The sequence below is a fragment of the Bos taurus genome, chromosome 21, assembly GCF_002263795.3.
Source record: "Bos taurus isolate L1 Dominette 01449 registration number 42190680 breed Hereford chromosome 21, ARS-UCD2.0, whole genome shotgun sequence".
In the NCBI taxonomy this organism is placed as follows: domain Eukaryota; kingdom Metazoa; phylum Chordata; class Mammalia; order Artiodactyla; family Bovidae; genus Bos; species Bos taurus.
Window position 1 is genome coordinate 18,818,423 of NC_037348.1, and position 22,169 is coordinate 18,840,591.

At 44.3% G+C, this 22,169-nt stretch overlaps 1 protein-coding gene across 11 annotated transcripts in view; it reads right to left on the reverse strand.

Annotated features, from left to right (window-relative positions):
- Nucleotides 1-2,440: 2,440 nt before the first annotated feature.
- Nucleotides 2,441-22,169, reverse strand: part of NTRK3 (neurotrophic receptor tyrosine kinase 3) — a 439,365-nt gene continuing 419,636 nt past the window's right edge. For 10 of the 11 annotated variants that reach the window (XM_059879136.1, XM_059879141.1, XM_059879137.1 and 7 more), the window contains one exon: nucleotides 2,441-20,056. In XM_059879136.1, the coding sequence (XP_059735119.1) occupies nucleotides 19,871-20,056 (186 nt within the window). In that variant the 3' untranslated portion in view covers nucleotides 2,441-19,870. 11 annotated transcript variants of the gene reach the window in all.

Sequence of the window (22,169 nt, forward strand, 5' to 3'; positions counted from 1 at the left end):
TATATATATATATATATATATATATATATATAACACTCATATATATAACTCCTGGTATATATATAACACTCCTGCTGCTGCTAAGACACTTCAGTTGTGTCCGACTCTGTACAACCCCATGGACAGCAGCCCACCAGGCTCTGCCATCCCTGGGATTCTCCAGGCAAGAACACTGGAGTGGGTTGCCGTTTTCTTCTCCAATGCATGAAAGCGAAAAGTGAAAGTGAAGTCGCTCAGCCATGTCCGACTCTTAGCGACCCCATGGACTGTAGCCTACCAGGCTCCTCGGTCCATGGGATTTTTCAGGCAGAAGTACTGGAGTGGGTTGCCATTGCCTTCTGCTAAGTCACTTCAGTCGTGTCCGACTCTGTGCGACCCCATAGACGGCAGCCCACCAGGCTCCCCCGTCCCTGGGATTCTCCAGGCAAGAACACTGGAGTGGGTTGCCGTTTCCTTCTCCAATGCATGAAAGTGAAAAGTGAAAGTGAAGTCGCTCAGTCGTGTCTGACTCTTAGCGACCCCCTGGACTGCAGCCCACCAGGCTCCCCCGTCCCTGGGATTTTCCAGGCAAGAGTACTGGAGTGGGATGCCATTGCCTTCTCCACTATATATTTATCACTGTTCAATAGCCCTTGCCTGGAAGGACTTAGTATAAGCTCCACTTACTCATTAAAAGGAGCTGATACACTAAGGACTTTTGTCCCTTGCCTACAAAAGGCCTAATTATGAACTTGCAATTTTTTCAACTCTAATAATGGTATTCTGCTTTATTCTTTAAGCTTTTGGCCACACCACATGGCATACAGGATCTTCGTTCCCCAACTAGGGAGCAAACCCATGCCCCCTGCAGTGCAAGCTCAGAGTCTTAACCACTGGACCACTAGGAAAATTCCATGAACTTGTAATCTTATGTCAGCATGTGGCAAGAGCCAAGTAAAAAATATAATTTATTGCAAGAGACAATTGAAGAAGAAAAGTCTTTCATCCTTTAGGAATGGTAACTTTCTTCACAGGGGTAAAACTTTCAAAAAGAATATTTGGGTTTCTTCCCACTCAGAAGTATACAAATTATACATTTTTAAAAGTAGTATGAATATATATTCTAGGGGTAACAATGTGTTTGATATACCAGATGAGGAAGATACTTTTGTGGCTGTCTGAACCCAAAAGGTAGTGCTGTAACTTGATCTAAGCATCAGGCTTGGAGAAAGGAGACAAGTTAACCATGTGGGCTTCCCTGACTCAGTGGTAAAGAATTCGCATGCCAACACAGGAGACACTGGTTCCATCCCTGGGTCAGGAAGGTCCCCTGGAGTAGGAAATGGCGACCCACCTCAATATTCTTGCTTAGAGAATCCCATGGACAGAGGAGCCTAGCAGATTACAGTCCATGGGGTCACAAAGAGTTAGATGTGACTGAGCAACTGAGCGTGCGCTCACACACACACGCACACACAAACACACACACACACGCACTGGTCTGGAAAGGGTATGACCTGGGGCTCTTGATTTTCCTGGATGAAACTCCTCTTTTAATACTGTATGATACTTCAGGGTAACAGCCAAACCCTCATACCAGTGGTTCTCAACCAGGGCAATTTTGCTCCCCCTACTTCCCTACAGGATATCTGACTATGTTTGGAGACGTTTCTGGTAGACACACCTGGCGGGGGTGGTCAGAGAGCAACACTGCTGCTCTAATGAAAATGCTGATAAACAGTAGACAGTGCAGATGACAACCCCCACAACCAAGAAATCTCTGGTCCAAAATGTCAATAGTGATGGAAGTGGGGGGAATTCTGCCTTCTGCACCTCTGGTGCGCTCTCATGAATGACATCACAACCTCCCTGTCTCTCCCCCATAATCCAGCAATGCTTTTGAAATAAATAAATGGAAATAAGTCTTCCTCATTAAAGGAAACACATAATATATGCTGTAAAGAAAAGTATAGAGAAAGGAAGGGAAATTGAAAAGCAAATAGAGAGAGGGTGGGGAGAGGGGGAAAGGTGGAAATAGGGGGAAGGAGTTTTAATGTAAATATGACAAAGAATCCTAAAATCTTTGGTGTAAAAAAATCCAAGGAATATATTTTCTCATGTTAGAAACTGAAATTATTGTAACTAGGAAGCTGATGTCTGTGGAATGACGCGACACCATGACATAGACCTGGAGATAGTCAATCCTTTCCTTGGGCCCTGACTCAGATTATAAATATGTATATGTTCTTCTGGAAACATTCATCTCAACCCAATATCCAGGCTAAGGATCACCTGAAGCCTCGTGCAAGCCATCTCACCTTCAGCAAATCAGGGTCCCAGTTCTCAAGATGGTCCTGAATTCCACAGTCTTTGCACACAGTCGGACTTTCCCAAACTTCAACCTATGTTTAAGTTCAACACACTTCCCTACTAAATAATAAATTCAAATAAAACAAGGGCATTGATAATGTTTTATACTTTATTTGAGAAGAGACCCTACATAAACTATGTCAGGAGAATACAGATCTACACACGATTTCATCAATCAGTAAATGGAGTTGTTAACATAACACTGAAGATATGATACCATGAGGAAGACGGATGTATGACCAAGGAGTATTTACAACTCTCACATATGATATATTTATATTGGAGATGGATATATACATATATACATGTACATGTGCATATACATATATATGTCCATACATACACACACATATATACATATATATGTATAAAATGTTTTTAAGCAAAATCCAAGAAAAGAGTTTGCCTTCTTGTAGTAATTAACCATTTGAAGGTGAAGAATGGTTGGTTTCATCAGAGTCATGGTGTTACATCTCTGCCCCCACATTGAACTCCAACACAGATAGATTCCAATGAAGACGCGTTTGCCTTGGGATGGAAGCATGAGGGTGAAGAATTGGGTGATGGATTCGGGGCCGAGAGTGATGGACATGCACAATGGGAGAAATGACCTTTGGTGATACCATTGAATCATCCTTTTGTATTAAACATAAATTATTAATACAATTTAAAAAAATAATTTTCTGTTTTCTTTTGAGGTTGGGGAGGAAGGAAGGGTGGGCTGGGGAAGAGAGAAATGGAGGGCACTTGCTTTTTCAATGCATCTTTTACTATTAACTGAGAACACATCTCCCTTACCCTGGAGCCATCTTACCAAATTAGAATATGGGTTTTTTGGGGGGTGGGGGGTTGTTTTTTCTTTTTTTTTTTTTACATAAAACACGCCTTTACATAAGAATTTTACTCAGATCATGAGCCTCTTCTCCAAACACAAGTAACAATCATTGCTTTAACCAAACTGACTTGCTAAGACTTGCCAGGATGCAAATAAACTTAGTTTAGCTAAGGGATGTATTTGTTAGAAAGGAAAAGAATGGGAGAAATAGTACCTCAAGGAAATGGCACTACTTATTAGGAAAACCCAGTTTTACTAAAACCGTAGGCACCCATTTTTAAGTCAACAACTTCGGTATCTGAATAATGGGAAGCAAGAATGACGGGCAATTTCCAGTGGTCTGGGGAGAAAAAAAGAAACAAGAATCATGGAGGAATATTTCTAAGTCATACAACAGACCTGAGGAACAATCAATTGAGATGAAAATAAATGATGTCAAATCCAGTTGAGCACACCTCAACTCGGCTGTTGCCAAGGTCTCCACCAATGAGCGGTGGCTTGGCAATCCTGTATCCCTCATTAAACTTTTCCCAAGCCACACCATATTGTTTCTTTTCCTATACTCTGTAAGATTAGCTTGGCCTCAGAACAAGTGTGTACATGGATCATATATCCACATGCCATAGACACCGTTGCTTAGCTGGTGCCACGTTCTGAGGAACCCTTCAGATGGCTAATATATTTACACATACATTGGGAAACACACACAAACACATGGGATGAGACGAGATATAATCACTTTACATATATTTAGTACAGAAAGCTTAGGGAGGGGGTGGAAATCAGTTACATGAGCACCTAAACTTCATTTGCAAAATTCCTCTCTGAGAACGTAATTTCCAACGAGTGCACTGAAGTAGGTACCAGCTGATTTTCCAGATATTGAAAGTTTGCTGCCCAACATCAGCCTAAAGATAAAGGGACATGTAATGTCCATTAGGAAACAAATCAGTGTACATCATTTACACAGCAATAAATCCTTCATTTCTCTTGAAATAAGATATGTAAAGTAGCACTTAGTTTAATACAAGTTTTGTTCTGCTTTAGACCTAGCTGTAAAAAGCCATTCATGCAAAAAATTACCTCCAGTTTTCGCTGGATATTTAAAGGACACTTCTCCTGAAAACAAGTCCCTTTGATATAGGGAAGGGGGACAAATCCCACTCTGGACAGCCAGTGTTGCTGGGAGTGGAAAATACAAGACTTTGGTGTTTGTAGGGCATATGCCTTAGTAACTCAATAGAAACACTGAGCTTGCCTCTAGGGAGGCAGAGGGCTAGACATGCCCTTGGAAACTTTAGGAATTTTGCAGAAAAGGTAATGAGAATCTTTGTAGTATTTTATTCTCTGGCCCATTCTCTCCTGAGTCTTCCCTGGCCATCATCTCCATTGCTTCGGTACCTCTGTCTCAGATCATTTCCTACCAGTCAATCTACAACTCCTTCCTCTCTGTTCTGAGAACAAGGAATTGGTCTTATTAAACTCTGTGGAGGCTGTTGGTCATTCATGTGCATATTCTTTCTAAACAGGATTGTCCCTTTATTTCAATTGTAAAATAAACCTCCTCTATTCTAAAGGACTCCAACAAAGGATTTTTGACTCAGCTCTCCCACCCTCTTCACATAAATAATCTATAGAAACTCTTTCCATGACCTATTTTGCATGGAAGTACTGGAATGGGATGCCCTCAAGAAAACAAGGAATGTAGGGGAAGGATGGGTTTTCCTCAGACCCATTCAAAGGTTCAAAATCAACTCCATTGACTTGGCTCCTTTGAGATCTGGTTCTGGTCTAGTTCTACTACCTCATTTATCCTTAAAAAGGACCCCTTGTGGTCTTGCAGCAATAAATATTATGGATTATGCTAAGCAACACTGAAGAGAGGAGGAGAAAGTGAAGGAGAGGGTATAATGGAGAATTGAAAGACTTGGACGGGATGGTTCAGAAGCAATTGAAGTGGAATATATCTAACCTCTGTGAAATAGAAGACAGTATTAAAGTGAAATTCTCAGTGACTCTCTTGTCTTCCCAATGGAGTGTCCACCCTGACATGTGTGGAGAATGCTGACAATTAGTTAAGAGAATGCAATGTTGCCTCTAAGAGGGCAGCTATGTATGACTGTGTTATATGACAACTGTCCCACCATAAAGCAAGATGACAAAATGTGCTTCTGCTATGCATTTTCTCAGGGTAAGCCTTCCAGTCTAACCTGACAGAAGGCTTAAGGAGCCATTTGCATTTTTACTATGATTGTTTAAGGCAAAGTTAGCTGCTGAACAGCATTCAGGATTTAAAGGTGGCTGCTGGCATTCAAAGCCATGCCCCACTGGGTGTTCAAAATGCTTAACAACAGCATCACTGGGCCCTTTTCTGTCTCCAAAGCTCATAGCTTCTGCTCAACTCTTGTGACATATTGCCTCCACGTATATATGGAGTAAAACATAGACTTGCACTTTGTGGAGAAATGGGCAGAAATTTTTTTCTAAGTGATTACCAGTGAGCAATCCTCCATCTGGGAGTTTGAAAGTCATTGGTGCCTTGTGAAGATTTTTTGCAGTGGGTCACCATGCCAAAAAGTGTCCTCCACTGATGCCTAAGTGTCTTTCTTTCCACTCCTTTGAGCCAAGAGATTTGGGTGTGTTAGTCCAACACCTATTATTTGTTAGCAGATTAAGAATGTGACAGGAAAAGGCTTGGAAATAAATAAAAGATGTGAGCACCTGATCTTAAGAATAAAGTCTTCCAGCTTGAGGTCCCAAAGGATAGAATTAAAAGAAAAATCCCACCCTTCTTTGACTGGCAGGTAAATCACAATAGCAGGCATTGGTTCAATTGAGGGAGGTGTTTGCTGTCCTTGGTGCTGAAAACAAATACCACCACCCCCCTCCACCTCCCCCGCCCCACAATTATTGACAGATGGGAGAAGAGAGAAATCCTGCCTAAGAAACTGAAAAATCTCACAACAGAGGCTGATCTGGGGGGACAGTCCTCAAAACATGTTTTAATAGCCTCTTTTCTTACACTATTCCAAATGAAAACAGCCCTAAAGCAGCCCTAGTTTTCCTGTGGGAGAGTTAACACACTGTCATAATACCTCCTAATACCCATAGAGTGCTGCTAAGTCGCTTCAGTCATGTCCGACTCTGTGGGACCCCATAGACGGCAGCCCACCAGGCTCCCCCGTCCCTGGGATTCTCCAGGCAAGAACACTGGAGTGGGTTGCCATTTCCTTCTCCAATGCATGAAAGTGAAAAGTGAAAGTGAAGTCGCTCAGTCGTGTCCGACTCTTAGCGACCCCATGGACTGCACCCTACCAGGCTCCTCCATCCATGGGATTTTCCAGGCAACAGTACTGGAGTGGGGTGCCAATAGAGTAGCTCACCCCAAACCACTCCCCATTCAGGCTCTATTGGTATATTTTCTCAGGTGAGTCAAAGTACCTTAACTCTTAGAAAAGGAACCTATCAATTGGATGAAGCATTGGGGTCTGTAGAAACTGCCTACTGACTGATTCCTTTTCCTGATACCTTTAAGCGGCTCAGCTGGTAAAACCAGCCTGCAATGTGGAAGACCTGGGTTCAATCCCTGGGTTGGGAAGATCCCCCAGAGAAGGGAAAGGCTACCCCCTCCAGTATTCTGGCCTGGAGAATCCCATGGGCTATATAGTCCATGTGGTCACAAAGAGTTGGACACGATGGAGCGACTTTCACTTTCCACTTTCTTTCACTTTAGACATAGGATATATGTGGCTTGCAAAGGACTAAGTGTTTCTGAAAGAAGCATTTGGGTAAAAATTTGTCATATACTGAAACACAGGCCTCTGAATTCCTCTCCACCCCTAATTTTATTGTCACATTCTGAGAAACTGAGCAGAGCTTTTACTATGCTCAAGAGGAAGTCTAAACTCATAAACAGCTATTTCCTAATGTTCCCAGCTCCTCTGCCACCCAACACACACACACACACACACACACACACACACACACACACTCAGAAAGTAAAACCTAGTTGAGAAAGAACATGACTATTCCCTTCACAGGACACAAATCTTTGCCAGAGAGAGCAAGACTGCTGGTTTCTCTCAAATTCAAACTGAGAATTTTCTTGTCCCAACTTGCCTTCTTTTCATTTTATTTTGACAATACCCTTGAGCTCACCCACCATGGCCCACACATATAACTAAGAAGGGTCCTTGATTCTGTTGGGTAACAAAAGATTAACATGGGTCATTTGGGGTTGCCTCCAGCTGCAATGGGCTTGGGGAAGCCTTTGCTATAGACATGAATTATAATCAATTTTTTCCAGCCTTGAAAAGGAAACAGCCCAATGGCCTCAAGAAAGACTAAATGCTCAGAGAGAGGAAAGAAAAAAACCATTAAAATAGGTTCTTGTTGTTCCTGTTAACATATTAAATCAAATTTTCCATACCCAGTGAGTTATTTCTCAAATGATATCTCTGAAATCTTTAAGTAATCAAACCTTGTCACTAGGAAGTTACACAGGGAAATGGCTTGTTCAAGGCAGGCTGTGAAGAAGGTCAACTCCATGGGATTAGCAGAATGAATTATGGAACATCACCCTGAATCAGCTTGCCTTCTCCAATTTCACATCATAATTTAAAATCCTAGTCATAACCCAATTTGGACTCTCATTTCAAAGTAAGCTGAAATGCTTTCTGTCTGCTGTACAGCTGCAGGGAAAAAGTCACAGGGACAGAGGTTCAGAACAAAGATGTTGCTTTCCTATCTAAGACAGGCAAAAATTGACCCTCAGGTAGAAAGAGAAGTGGGAAGCTGAAATGGTCTGAACTTGAGCAAAAGATTTGTGAATTTCTTAGGATTTCAGGTCCTCAGTCTTATTGTGATTTCTCTCTGGAGTGAGAAATTCTTTAAAAAGAAGAAGAGGCATGCACAGCATTTAGTCAGTTGCATTGCACCTGATCATAGCTTGGAGATCTAAAGGAAATTACATTTGAAAAATTTAACATACCAAGTAATCACCCTTACAAACAGTGGTTGGTGTTACAAACACCTGGGACCTTTTTCTTAAGGGGCTGTAAATGACATCACTGTTGTAACCTTGGTAATCTGGCTTCAGGATGCATTGTCAGGGGTTTCATTTCCAATCAGATGTGTTTCTCAGTGGGAATCCCAATCACACCTATTTGGGAGTGCTCAAGGCTGTTAGAAAGGTGGTCTGGCATTTGGTTTTCACTCCAGCAATTTTTTTTTTCCATCTTAAGGTTATTTTCCTATACACAAAATGCTGGCCCCAGAATGAACACAATACTGTATCAGGATAATTATCACTTTGGGTGCTGTTCTTCAAGACTGGCTTCACTACCCAATTTACCAAGGAAACGTACTAGAGTCATACTTTTAAAAAAATTACATTGAAATCTACAGAACCTCACAAAAGCAAGAACAGATAATAAAGAGTTAAACACAGCAGGAGATGCCATTTTGCTATAAAACGTTCAGGACTCCAGACCTGAAAACAAGGTCTACCATCAGAGCTTTTTCAGTGACAAAACCAAATGAGTAAAGCATCCTTTTCCTTCTTGTGTTTTTGAAAAGGCATTCTCTGGCCTTCCAAGCTTGATGATGATTCCAAGAGGAAAAATACCTATGACAAAACTCTAGAAACCAAATCACAGGAGGGATTTAAGAAAGATGCTCTTCAAAACAGCACATCTCCAAAGGAACTCACAGCCTCAACACCCAAGAAGGCTCTTGGTAAAACTCACTGCCCAGAGAGTGGGCTCTACTGCTTGAGGTGTCCGTGAAGCCCACAGGGTGCTTGGACAACTATGATCTCATTTGGTGCAGACAGGGGGCTGTTAGCAGCTTTCTTTTGTAGATGAAGAACCAGAGGCACAGAAGGGCTAATGATTTTTCCAAGATCACTCAGCAAAAATAGGAGCTCTGACATCATCTGCCTTCTCCCTAGTCCTGTGCTTGCCCCCCTACCCTACACTACTTTCAGTCTGTTTAATCATTTTATCATACACAAAATCTTAAATTGACTCCATGTTTTTCCTAAAGAAATGAACATAAAAGAATTTAGAAATCTTATTGAAAATATTAACAGGGATCAAGAAAAGAAACGATATTAAACTATCCCCAGAAGTACCAGGGGAAAAACTATATTAAGCAGATAGGAATGTGTTTAAATGTGATGAATTTGCTTTTAATAGTTAACATGGATAGTTGATCTTAGGTCACTGTTGGTTCTCAGAGCCATTTGAGAGATAGAGTTGAAATATCTACTGATACAGCATGATTTGTGGAGTGGAGGATCTAGTCTCCCAGGTCCTGGGGTAATTTCTTCCACCTCATTGTTCCCTAAAAAGAGAACATGTTATCAGGTTCAATTCAGTTCTTAAGGTATAAACCTTTCTGGTGCCATTACAGTAAAGATCTCATTTGATTGAAAAAGACTCTTTTATCCCCTTCAAGATTTGGATGCTGCTGCAAATCTGTGTTTCCATATTATAGTCTTTCCACTAAATAAACATCTTGCTGACATGTTACATTCTTATTCTGTAGGGATATAGTACTTCCATGCTGATAGGAGCCTAAGCAGAAAAAAAAGAGAAGGAAACCATGGTTTACCATTTATCAGTCTATTTAACAGCCAGAAAAATGACCAAAGAAATTTGAAGGAAAAGCTGTTTGTGGCAAGGAAAACCTCTCTAAACCAAGAGAGAAGGAACAAATAATCCTCAAAAAGACAGAACAGGGCATTATCATGGGTTTTTTTTGTCCCAACATCTCTTGTGCAAAAGGGACTGATGAGGTCATAATGAGGAGGTAATCATTTGGTCAAATGAGCTGGGAAGAGACTGATGGCTGAGAACACACTGGTTTCCTCTCCAGAAACTTTAGCTAAATCACAAGTGTGGTTGATGCCCAAACTCAGGAAGAGGGAGATGGGCCGGTGGGGCTTTTTCTGACTTGGCAGAGATAGAGGGATGTGATAGGGGGTAGTGGTGGATGGTACAAGTGTGAACTTTCAAAAACATACAAAGAAGAGCTGCAAGAGATGAACTGAACACAAGACTAAAGTGAGGCTGAATCTTCAGGACAGGGACATTTGCAATCTTGTTCTAGGGGAGACCTGGAGAAGATATCCTTCAGTCAAAAGTGATCTGGGCATACACACTGAGGGAACCAGTATTGAAATAGACACGTGTACCCCAATGTTCATCACAACACTGTTTATAATAGCCAGGACATGGAAGCAACCTAGATGTCCATCAGCACATGAATGGATAAGAAAGCTGTGGTACATATACACAATGGAGTATTACTCAGCCATTAAAAAGAATACATTTGAATCAGTTCTAATGAGGTGGATGAAACTGGAGCCTATTATACAGAGTGAAGTAAGACAGAAAGAAAAACACCAATACAGTATACTAATGCATATATATGGAATTTAGAAAGATGGTAACAATAACCTTGTATACGAGACAGCAAAAGAGACACTGATGTACAAAACAGTCTTTTGGACTCTGTGGGAGAGGGAGAGGGTGGGATGATTTGGAAGAATGGCATTGAAATATGTATAATATCATATATTAAACGAGTCACCAGTCCAGGTTCAATGCACAATACTGGATGCTTGGGGCTAGTGCACTGGGACGACCTAGAGGGATGGCATGGGAAGGGAGGAGGGAGGAGGGTTCAGGATGGGGAACACATGTATACCTGTGGCAGATTCATTTTGATATATGACAAAACCAGTACAATATTGTAAAGTTAAATAAAATAAAATTTAAATTAAAAAAAAAGAAACATAAAAAAAAAAGTGATCTGAGCAACAGACGAGTTGGAGATTGACTTATATTATCACTGCCATTCAAGAAGAGGTCTACCAGCTGCCCACTGTAGACTAAGGACACTTACACATCAGCCCAGAGAATTTAAGTAACTTGGAAACAGTCACCCAGACAAACTATACCCAGCTGACTTTTAGCCCATTGCTCTGTCCTGTCCCCTGGAACATTGAAATCTTCCAGGAAAGTCCACTGCTTCCCCTTCATGCTCCCATTCCATTTGAATGTTTGATATCTCATTGTTTCAGTCCCCAAATAGGTTCAGTAATCTGCTTGAACTAACTTACATTTATACTTATACTTAATACAATATGTACTACTCAGGCTCCAACCCAGTGCTTCTCTTCCATCCCAAAAAATTAAATAAAATCTGCATCAAGGTTCAGTTTGGTTTTATGTTTATCTGAGAAAATGAATCCAACCATTAAATATGAAGGTTCTGAACTCAAGACATAGTCTTCCTTGAAAAGGCCTTAATTTCATAGATGATCCATAGTGCAAAAAGTCAGAAAGCCAAAGATTGTGTAGATAACAAAATAAAAGGTGAGATATAAGAAGTTTAAGAAACTTCAGGCTTGGTGCACACTTCTTTGCACATACATGTGCATGGATATTGTTGGGAGAAATACAAATGGGGCACACTGCTTGTTGGACCTTTTAGGACCAATAGGAGTGTAAAGGTATTTGTGTGTGTGTGCATGTGCATGTGAACAAGTTTAAGTAATAAAATAGAAAGATGAATGCAGTTTGCCCTATATGAGCTTGAGCACCCAGACAAAATAAAACACTGATAATTGCTTTTAAATAAAGTCATCAGGCCTGCCTCTTTATGGCTGTGACATTACTTGGCCCAGAAATCTATTTTCCCAGTCAATAAACACAATGTCCTTGACTGGCAACTTTCATTTCTCCTAAAGAATGTCTAAGGGAATACAAAAAGACTCCTGCTACTCATATTAAAGATAGAAGGCAAAGTGGGAAAAACAATTTCAGGGAGAAACAGAAATCAGTAAGACACCAGGGAAATTTGTGGTCAATGAATTACCCTAAAGGACATTTCTCAAGACTTTTGGTGTGATGAGTGGCCCCCGGTTGTAGAGAAGTTGTGGTTTTCACTTTGAGGTTTCTTCTGGCCGCTGCACCCTTGTGTGGCTTCACATAGTCAATTAGAAAGGGTATGGGCCACTCTGGAGCCCACCACCCCATCAGGAGAGAGTGGGCAAACCAGATCGTAATGGACAGCTACATCCTTTGTCCCAACCAGGAGAAAAAGGAGCTATGCTACCTCTTTTGTTAGAACCATAGGAAACACCTACCCAGACATAGGGCAATATCTTTGTCCATCAGAACCCATCACCACCACCTGACCACCAAGTTGTAGTCAGGACCTGTTACGTCTGAACCTGGAAATGCTAGAGAACTGGAGAGCTTAGAGCAAGTCTTATAGATATGGGGCACACTAATTCCTTATAAACCATTTCACTTTGTGCAGCATAAAGATATGCCACAAAATTGTTTGTCATCAGCAGAGTGGCTTTCATGCCTTGATTTGTAGTCCCCTGAGGGGAAAACCAATACAATGACAACCACTGTCACTCCAGCTGAGCACAAAGCCTGGTTCAGCACCATGGACAGAAGAGAGAGAGAAGGGGGCCAAATTCCATCTCCTGGGATGAGATCCCAGCCATGGTTCCTGGAGGTTAAAAAGTCCACAGGTGGGGAGAGGAGTGGGTGGGGAGTGGAGGGGCGTGGTGTGGAGGGTGGCCCACGAGTGGTTCTGGTTGGGATTTGCAGAGATCCACCACATGCATCTCAACGAGCTCTGCAGTAAACTTCACTGCACAGAGGTTAATCTAGATGTCAACATTGTCTGACAGTGCTGAAATTACTCCAGGGCAGGGCTCCTTCAGAAGTCTTAATATAACAGTCAATTCCATCCTGCCTGCAGGAAATGAGAGTTTTCTGCTTTGTGTGCCGAATCATTCAGCGCCAATTTTCTCACTGTTTGAAGTCCAAACTGTTTGTGGTCCTGGGATTCACCTTATATTAAGACCTTCATGGAGTCTGAGAAACTGGATTGTCAGTCCTATGGAAGCAGGAGGATAAGAGCCAGAACAACAAAAAAAAAGACAACAATGAAAGACGTTCTTCTTTACTAAGATTTACTTCTCTACTGTGGAAAGCAGACATCAAATCACTTGGACCAGGTTTATTTATTCACTCCAGAGGTGAGCTTAGAGGAATCAGCTAATGTCAGGAAGCTGTGGAATGAAGATGGAGCACAAACACTTCTCCAAGAGAAAACAAAAGATGTCAGGAAGCTATTCACTTGAGTATGTGCTACCTGTTAACATATTACAAAATTTGTTTTTATGATGCCCACGAACTCTTCTTAAATGAAGGAATAGCTGCCAGACTTAGCTACTCATATTTCTCATGGGCTTTAGAGATGCTGCATCCAGAGAAGTGTCAGAGTAGACTGTGGATATCCAGGTGCTCAATCTACCTTCAGACATTCAGGAAGGAAATCTAAATTTGTCATCACCTAAACTGAGAAGAAACCAACTTCTCTCACGAGATGTAAAACTGAAAAGCAAGATCTGAGTGACAGGCATTTCTCAGAAGGAGACTCCAACTAGCTTTCTTCATCTATACTATGTTGATACACCTTCTATTATAAACTTCTAGTTTTGTTGGGCATAAGTATCTCTTGCAAGCTCCAAGCTTAGGCCAGGCACTATACATAAAATACCATTTACCTTGGTGATTGGGAAAAATGAACAGAGCTCACTGTCTTGCCTCTATAGGATGGGAGACAGCCTGGCACACTGGCTTAAGATACAGCTCTCTACTGCAAATATCAGATCAGGTCTTGTTTTAAATTTGGAATTTAAAGAGGAAGTGGAATCAGAATTTTTCTTACTTGGACCAAGAATTTCAAGTATTTTGAGAGAGCGCCCCCAATTTCCTTAGATATCCTTGTGAAATAGAATAGTGTCTATGTTGGCATACCAAGACTTGGGCGGGAGGATCTCTTGTTTGCAAAGAATTTGTTTAGACAGTCCAGGGAACTCTGATTCAGAGGAACATACCAGGAAGGCAGAGACTATGTCAGAAGCCAGGATACCAGATTCTTTGGGTGAAACTGATTATTCTCACAGCAAAAGTTCTCATACCCCATGCAGGGATTCACAGATATTCACCACATCCACCACAGTCAGCAGTGCCTTTCAGAAAGAGCAATCAGCGATCAACATCTCACATTTTCTCTGTCCCAACCCTCCCACAGATTGGTTTCACCTGCAGTGCTGGTGAATTCAATACCAGCCCAGAAACAGGACAGGATGTGTAGAAACGGTGAGTTCTCATGTGATCCGTGAACTGGGAAGAGTGATTTTCAGATGCTCAGGATGTCGTCACCAGCAAAATTTAATTCAGGGAGCCCCCAATGATCGAACTTTACAAGAGAACAGATTTCCCATCAGGACCTTTCTGAACATCTCTTAGGCCAGTCCATCTCTGGATTTCTCATCTCTGAGACATGTAAGGCTCAAATCAATGAAGCTTGGTGGAATTGACTTCCTTACTCCAAGGGGACCTCAACTGAAGTCTTTCCAGTGAAATATGTGGATATAAGCATATAAGGTATATAGGCCTATTCTCTCCATAAGTAGAAAAGGAAATGGTAACCCATTTCAGTATTCTTGACTGGAGAATTCCATGGACAGAGTAGCCTGGCAGGCTACAGTCCATGGGGTCACACAGAGCCAAACATGACACTATCATTCACTCACTCTCCTTAAGATCACTTAAGATGATTCCCAGTGATGTTAGGCAATCCCAAAACATGTTCTAAAGCCTATACTGATATCTTACTGATAATACAAAAACTTGGAATCTTCCTTTGAAACCTATTAAGTGTAGAAAAAAAAAAAAAAAGATTGATATCAAAGAAGATACTGGTGCTCCAGGAACCAAAACCTTATTGGTTACAGAATCATTTTTTGCTCTGAGGCAACTGCTATGGACTCAGTAGCAGGCTGGCTCGCAGCCAAAGCTGACAATAGCTAGTCCAGGGGCCTTTGAGGGCAGCTCTGTAGACTGGCAGCACATGGGCTCATGTAACAAACATCTATAGATATTTCTCTGCTCCAGACGCTGAGCAAAGCATAAGGAAGACCCCAGACCTCAAGACCATCCATAGTAACAACCATACCTTGAGTGAAAACAATACTGCTGCTGTTTGGTTTGGAAACATGGCAAGGAAGTCGCTCATCATGCCTGAATGAAGCAGAATTTTGTTGAATAGTCTGCCACTTAAACACTGATGTCTTTTCAACGCCCTAGCTCCTCACAATAGCAGGTGAAAGTAAAGATCTCTTGAATTTTGTTTGACTCAGACTGCCAGCAACCTGTATGACAAGTAAGCAGGCACACTGTCTCCAAGTCTTGGAACAGTTTCTGCCAACTTTGGGTATGTTGGTGTTGAATGGAGTAGCATGACCAGTTGAGGGGGACAGGTTGGTAAGATCAACCAAGGGGCCAGTTGGCAGCCTTCCTTAAAAGTATGAAAATTGGGTCCTGGGCTTGTCTGCTTGACTTCCCTCCACCAACAACCCCCAGACCTAATCATCACTGAGCCTGTCTGATTTGGCTTCTGTAATCAATATCTTAACCACTGATAAGGCTCCCTCCTTCTCCTCCTTACCTATCTTTTATTTTCCTTCTTATTTCTAACAAGCAAGTCTAAAAAAAAGTGTGAACATAACACAACATTTTTTAACTGAAAGAGACCTTAAGGATAACCATTCCAACTTTCTAAATGCCTCAGACGGGAAACAGGACAATCTGCGAGACTAGTTGACTTGGCCAACATCCCCTGAGAAACTAGAGCAAAGCCAGAAATCTCAGAGGTCTTTCCACCACTCCATGTCATCATCTAACTTCCCATGTATCCTGTGCTCTCCAGGCAAGACTGACCTGCTTTTGCTTCTGAGTTGAGTCTCATACACTCTAAAAATGGGCTGGCTGGCTGTTCTACCATTGGTGTTGGTTTTGTAGTATTTAGCACCAAAAATAGTTGCACTAGTGTAGTCCGCAAAGTAAGCATCAGAGGAGAAAGAGAGTCATGGTCAACCTGAACCCAGAAGGACCAAGGAACCTTTGCCTCCCGTAGGAGGTCTCTTTCCAGGGATGATTTGCACACCATCTTCTGAGTGGAGGAAATATCAAGATTTTTGTCTGTTAACTAAACAAGGCTTTGTGACCCTCAAGATCCACTCAGAGATCAGAGGACAGCATTGGGTTCACCACCAAAGTCAAGAACTGGAAAGGCCCCTGGCCATGGCACCCTATTCCCAGGTGGGCATCTAACAGCAACTCACTCACACTCAGTCTGGGGAGGACCAGGTGAGGAAGGCGTGGCAGGGAGACCAGCCTGGGGGACCTCACGCATCCACCACAGCTACAAAGGAGCTTGCATGATGCTATGCCCCTTCCCAGTCACTCTGGCATGGACTTCTAAACTGTGAAGTTTGGTAGCGGGCCATGAGATTGAACTAGATGGGGGTGGCCATATTGGCTAATGGAGTGTCATTTCAAAGCCCATCTAACCACCTCCAGCTCTTTAAAAATAAATAAGCAAATAAATAACCCTTTACCAGGGCTTTTTGAGTGTGCAGGGAGGCTAGGAGGGTGAAGGAGAACTAAAGTGACCTCGAGCGCTTCAGCCCTGCAGCGTTGTGACTGCCAAGGAGGAGAGGAGAGTCTTTTTGGAAGCCACCCACGTTCAGAAGGATGAGCCCTCTGAGGCAACTGCCCCCACCCACTCAGGGTCTACAGAGGGCACCCCCTGGCAGTCCAGAGTGGCCCTGAGAAAAAGGACACAGAGATTTAGGGCTGATTCAAAGAATCTCAGAACAAAGAAGGGGCCAAAGTTGAGCAAGCACATCCTGCCTGTCACAGATAGAGACATGGAGACCCGGGGGCGCCTTCTCAGTCCCACCCCTCTACAGAAGGAAACACCTACTCGGCTGACCCCAGAGCCCTGAGGACCCTTTCCATTGCTGCAGCCCCATCCTCTGCCTCCTTCACTTTCCAAAAAGACTCGATGTTTGCTACCCGCCGAGGTTAATAAGTCAATGTGCAGACTCTACAGAGAGCTCACAGTAAGGGCAGCAAGAAAGCAAGCCCTCCCCCTCTGTATCCTTCATCTCGGACTCTCACAGGAGGCAGCTGCCGACATTGGATGTGACGAGAGCATGACCCCCAGGCCAACACAGAGGCCCGTGGGACTAGGACGAGGGAAATCTGACAACACCAGCCTCTGTGCTGGCAAAGGAATTGCCTTCTTTCATCAGGCCAGGAGGACTCAGCACCCTGTATTGAAACCTTGCTGCATTCTGAATTCCCAGTGGCCCACTGATCCCTTCTCACCTCCCCATCTTCAAGACCACCAGAGACTCTGAGGTTCTAGGAACGTAGGTTCCAGGAACACACAGACAGGAAGATGGAAGCCACGCAGTGTGTGCTGGGGGTTGGGGAAGAGGCAGCAATAGGAAACTTGGGGACTCATCTCTCGCTAAGAGAAATCTCCTCCCAGGACCTCCTGACCGTTCCCTCCTGGAACATCTGTCTTTCATTTAGCTAGGACCAAACCAGACCATAGAGTTCAACCCAGCATCAGCAGCCCTGGAGCGGCCCGAGGGGTCAACTGCCATAGGACAGCACAGGATTCCTTTGAGGTGGTCCATCCCAAGAGCTCTTCTCAAAAGTCCCAGGGGTGGGGAGCACAGCACAGTGAGAAAGCCCACACCCAACTCCGACTCCCTCCCCACCCCTCGCAGCCCACTCAGCAGCCTTGCCCATCCCCGAAATGCACCCGTGCCCCACCATCTGAGCGCTGCTCTTTTCTATCAGAATAAAAATATTTGTGGGTCTTAAAAAAAGAAGCAAAGCCACAAACACAGAATTCAGTCTCCCGAACCCTACACAGGATGACTGTCCAGCAGCTGACCAGAACGTCCAGGCTGCCGATTGTCCCTTAAGCTGACAGAGAGGGAGGCAGGTCAGGGGACCTGGAGATGCCAGTTGGGCAAAAAGCCAATCCATTCGGTAGCTCTGTGCCTGGGGCGAGGTGGAGGGGCCGGTGGCCTGGGAGAAGCACAGCCTCTCCTCCCCCGCAGGAGGGCTCCCTGGGGCCAGGCTGTCGGTTTCACGGGCCTCTTGTGGTCATGGGTCAGGGGGCCCAGAGACCCACCCCATCATGGTCCTTGACAGCAGCCACTGAGAAGGCAGTGATCCCCCTGGTGCCGGGGCAGAGGCAGCTGGCCCCAGCCCAGATGCTTCTTCATTCTCTCTCCCTGGTCAGGGCTCCGTCCTCATTAAGATGCCCAGCCTGCAGCGGTGGCCATTGGACGCCTCCCAAAGCAGCCTCGGCCCCTCCCCCGCCCCCAGCCCACAAAAGCGATTCCTCAGCCCCTGCATTTTCACAGCGGCTCAAAGGCAGATGCATCAATCCTTCCAGGGGCTGGAAACGTGAGGGGAATGCCAAGGGGCCAGGTGCAGGTGCCAAATAGATTCCCCCTGCTGGCTCCTGCCCACACCATCACCTGACTCTCTGAAACAAGCACTGCCTGTGCCTCTGGCTGGACCTGGCCCCCTTTCCCAGCAGCGGGGTTTACCTGGGGCTTAACAGAGCTCCCGAGAAGTGGGAGCTAGAATCTAGAGGAGACAGGATGAGACACGGAGGACCCAGAGGGGCACACCTTCAAACACCTGCGAGGCATGAACTCTCCTGCTGTTGGAACCCTGCTACATCCACATTTACAGACAACACGGGGGATGTCCAAAGCCCCCCTTATCTCCCCAGCAGCCTGAATGTGGGAGGCAAGGCCAAGGAGTCTTTGCCTGATGGAAAGACAGAAGGCAGTGCCATGACAGGGTTCAGATTTCGGCTTTTAATTCTGTGGCTCGTTAAATCCAGAAAGTCCAGTTTTTGAAGTTCAGAGGATAGACGACACCTCTCTCAGATTTAGAAAGGAAGGCGCGGTTGACACCCAGATGGATGTAGTCCACTGTTGCCATGGTTTTGTGTTTTGCTGTTGTTTGTTCAGTGTTTACCTGTAGGCGCCATTGTTGACTCCCCAAAGCATGAGGACTGTACTTTCCAGAAAGGACAAGTTAGAAAATCGTCCGGAAGTGGTGGAGAGGAGGAAGGCGGTGGAGACGATGGTCAGGGGAGGCGTGAGGTGTTCCAGCGGCCCCTGGTCTGGTGTTCTTTCCTTTCTGACCCTGTTGACACGGTCTGCCCATGCGCCTGTGTAGAGCTTGAGGCTAACACACCTGTGCAGGTGATCACACCCACGCAGAAGTGGTTGGCACTCCTCCCCAGCTCCTCCCATCCCAATACAAAGATTGTCTCTCTGCATCTTTAAGATCTTCTGCTCTCAAAAGACAGAGCTGAAGAAATACAGGCCACAGCCTACACCTACGCAAATTTCCAATTGCGTTCATAATATATAAGATTTTCTGGGTTGTCATTACAGTCTTGCGGTTTCTGTATCAGCAGCTTCTCTGTGCATTAGAGAAGAGGGAATCTCTCTGTAGATATGGATAGATAGATAGTTAGATATATAAATATATATATATATATATGCCAAACTGCCTTACAGGGTTTTTCTCTTTCTTTTTCAGTGTTGTATGTGTAGCAGGCACTTGAGTTTATATGAAGATGTTTGCTTCAGTCAAGGATGGAAGAAAATAGTCTGTGAGGTGGAAAAGAGGGATGGGGTGAGGCCAGGAGAGAAGAGGCAACAGAATATGGATTTGTGACCACCGGCCACTGCTAGCCAAGGATGTCCAGGTAGATGGGGGTGGCTTTCCCCAAAGCATGGAGGATCTTGTAGATCTCCTTGATGTTCAGCCGCTGCTGTGGTTCCCTCTGCCAACACCCCAGCATGACATCATACACCTCTTTGGGGCAGACTCGGGGCCGCTCCAAAACACGGCCTTGGGTGATGCACTCGATGACCTGGAAAAGGGGAAAGAACAAGGAAGTCATGGCCAATGCTCAGCTGTAGCCCAGCGGCTCAAGCTCAGCAGAAGGCCACAATTTCAGTGATGCTCTTCAGTGGAGACTGGGCTGGAGATCAGAGTTGCTCGTCTGTCCTGGGCATGAGTTCCAAGTGCCAGGACCCAGCATTGGCTGGTCCAGGCCCCTGCTGCCCTTTGCACTCCATCTCTGCTTTTTTAAATTGGAGGATAATTGCTCTACAATGTTGTGCTTTTTTCTGCCATACAACAACGTGAATCAGTCATACACACACACACACACACATACACACACACACACACAAGGACTGCAGCCCACCAAGTTCCCCCGTCCATGGAATTCTCCAGGCAAGAATACTGGAGTGGGTTGCCATTCCCTTCTCCAGGGGATCTTCCCAACTTAGGGACTGAAGCCAGGGTGTATATATATATATCCTCTCCCTCTTGAGTCTCTTTCCTAACACCCCCATCCTGCCCCTCTAGGAGGTCATCACAGAGGACCAGGCTGGGTGCCCTGTGTTATATAGCAACGTCCCACTATCTATTTTACACATGATGTGACAACATATATGTCAATTCTACTTTCTCTGTTTCTTTAAAAGTCCTTAACACTGCGACCAACTGTCTGATTCACCACTGTCGAGCTGGGTGGCCAGAGAAAGTCAACTGGCCTCATAGGATCTCAGCATCCTTACTTGTAAGATGGGTACCATCCCTTGACCAGCTCGTTTAAGGACCCAATGAGGAGGAAAAGGGATTGTCTGACTCAGTGTACCAAAGGGAAGGCCACAAGGAGGAACAGGAAGAAAGCAGATAACGTATAGTTGGACCATCCCCAACTGGAAACTCAGGACCATGCCTGTAATTTGTGGTTGGAGTCCAATTCTTCAGAGTGATTTCTTTGCTGCCACTGTGAATTTTTAAGATTCCATCTTCCAGTTCTCAGGTTATTTGAACTTCTTCCTAACTCTCACTATGTAACCCTGGTCAGCTTACTGACTCCAAACTACAGTGTCCTCATTTGAAGAAAAATTGTGATGATAAAAACACACAGAATCATCTCTAGGCAAGTGCTTTCCTGGTGGTTCAGTGGTAAAGAACCTGCGTGCCAACCCAGGAGATGCTAGAGACTTGGGTTTGATCCCTGGGTTGGGAAGATCCCCTGGAGGAGGGCATGGCAACCCACTCGAGTATTCTTGCCTGGAGAATCCCATGGACAGAGGAGCCTGGCATTGCAAAGAGTTGGACACGACTGAAGTGACAGCATGCATGCATTTCTAGTAGAGAACGTAAAAAGTATTATTGGGTTGGCCAGAAAGTTTGTTTGGGTTTTTCCTTAGAATGCAATGGAAAAATACGAATAGACTTCTTGGCCAGCCTTACATTTCCCCCTTTTGTCCCCATTAGTCTATCTGTAGTCTTTTTTACTCATTTATTTATTTTTACTTTTTGAATGTGTCACATGGCATGTGGGACCTAGTTCCCTGACCAGGGATCGAACCCACGCCCCCTGCACTGGTAGATGGACTCTTAACCACCGGGCCAACAGGGAAGTCCCTGTATGTGTAGCTTTTATCTCCCTAGGCTGCCCCCAACAGCACCTTGTCTGCAGCGTAGCCTCATGTCACTCTGGGGCAGCTTGTCAAACAATCCCTGTGTCAGCACTTTCTTGGTCCTGGTCTTCCCAGTCTGCAAAGGCCCACTAGGCTCTGTTCTTGGCCAGTCTGATAGATCTCCTGCTGCTCATGTTCCCTGTTTTTATTTGAGCCTTGTCTCCATCCTCTATTACCTTCACCTCCGTGAAAAGAGGTCTAGTGGAAACTGAAGGAGTGGCTGCTAGTGCTAATATTAAAAGCACTGGGATGTCTCCTCCTCTCCAGATTGCCAATTTGATAGAGAAATTCATGATCGGTGACTTCTAGGACTTGATTGCTGGGGTGGGTGGAGTAGACAAGGTAACTGGGGGCGGGGGGAGGGGCAGGGGAGGTGGGAAGCCCATCTTCAAGGCCAATGTCTAACTGAGGAATGTCAGAAATGACCTCGTTTGTGATGCTGAGGCAGATTAGATATCCAGGACAGATTGTCTGTTGAGA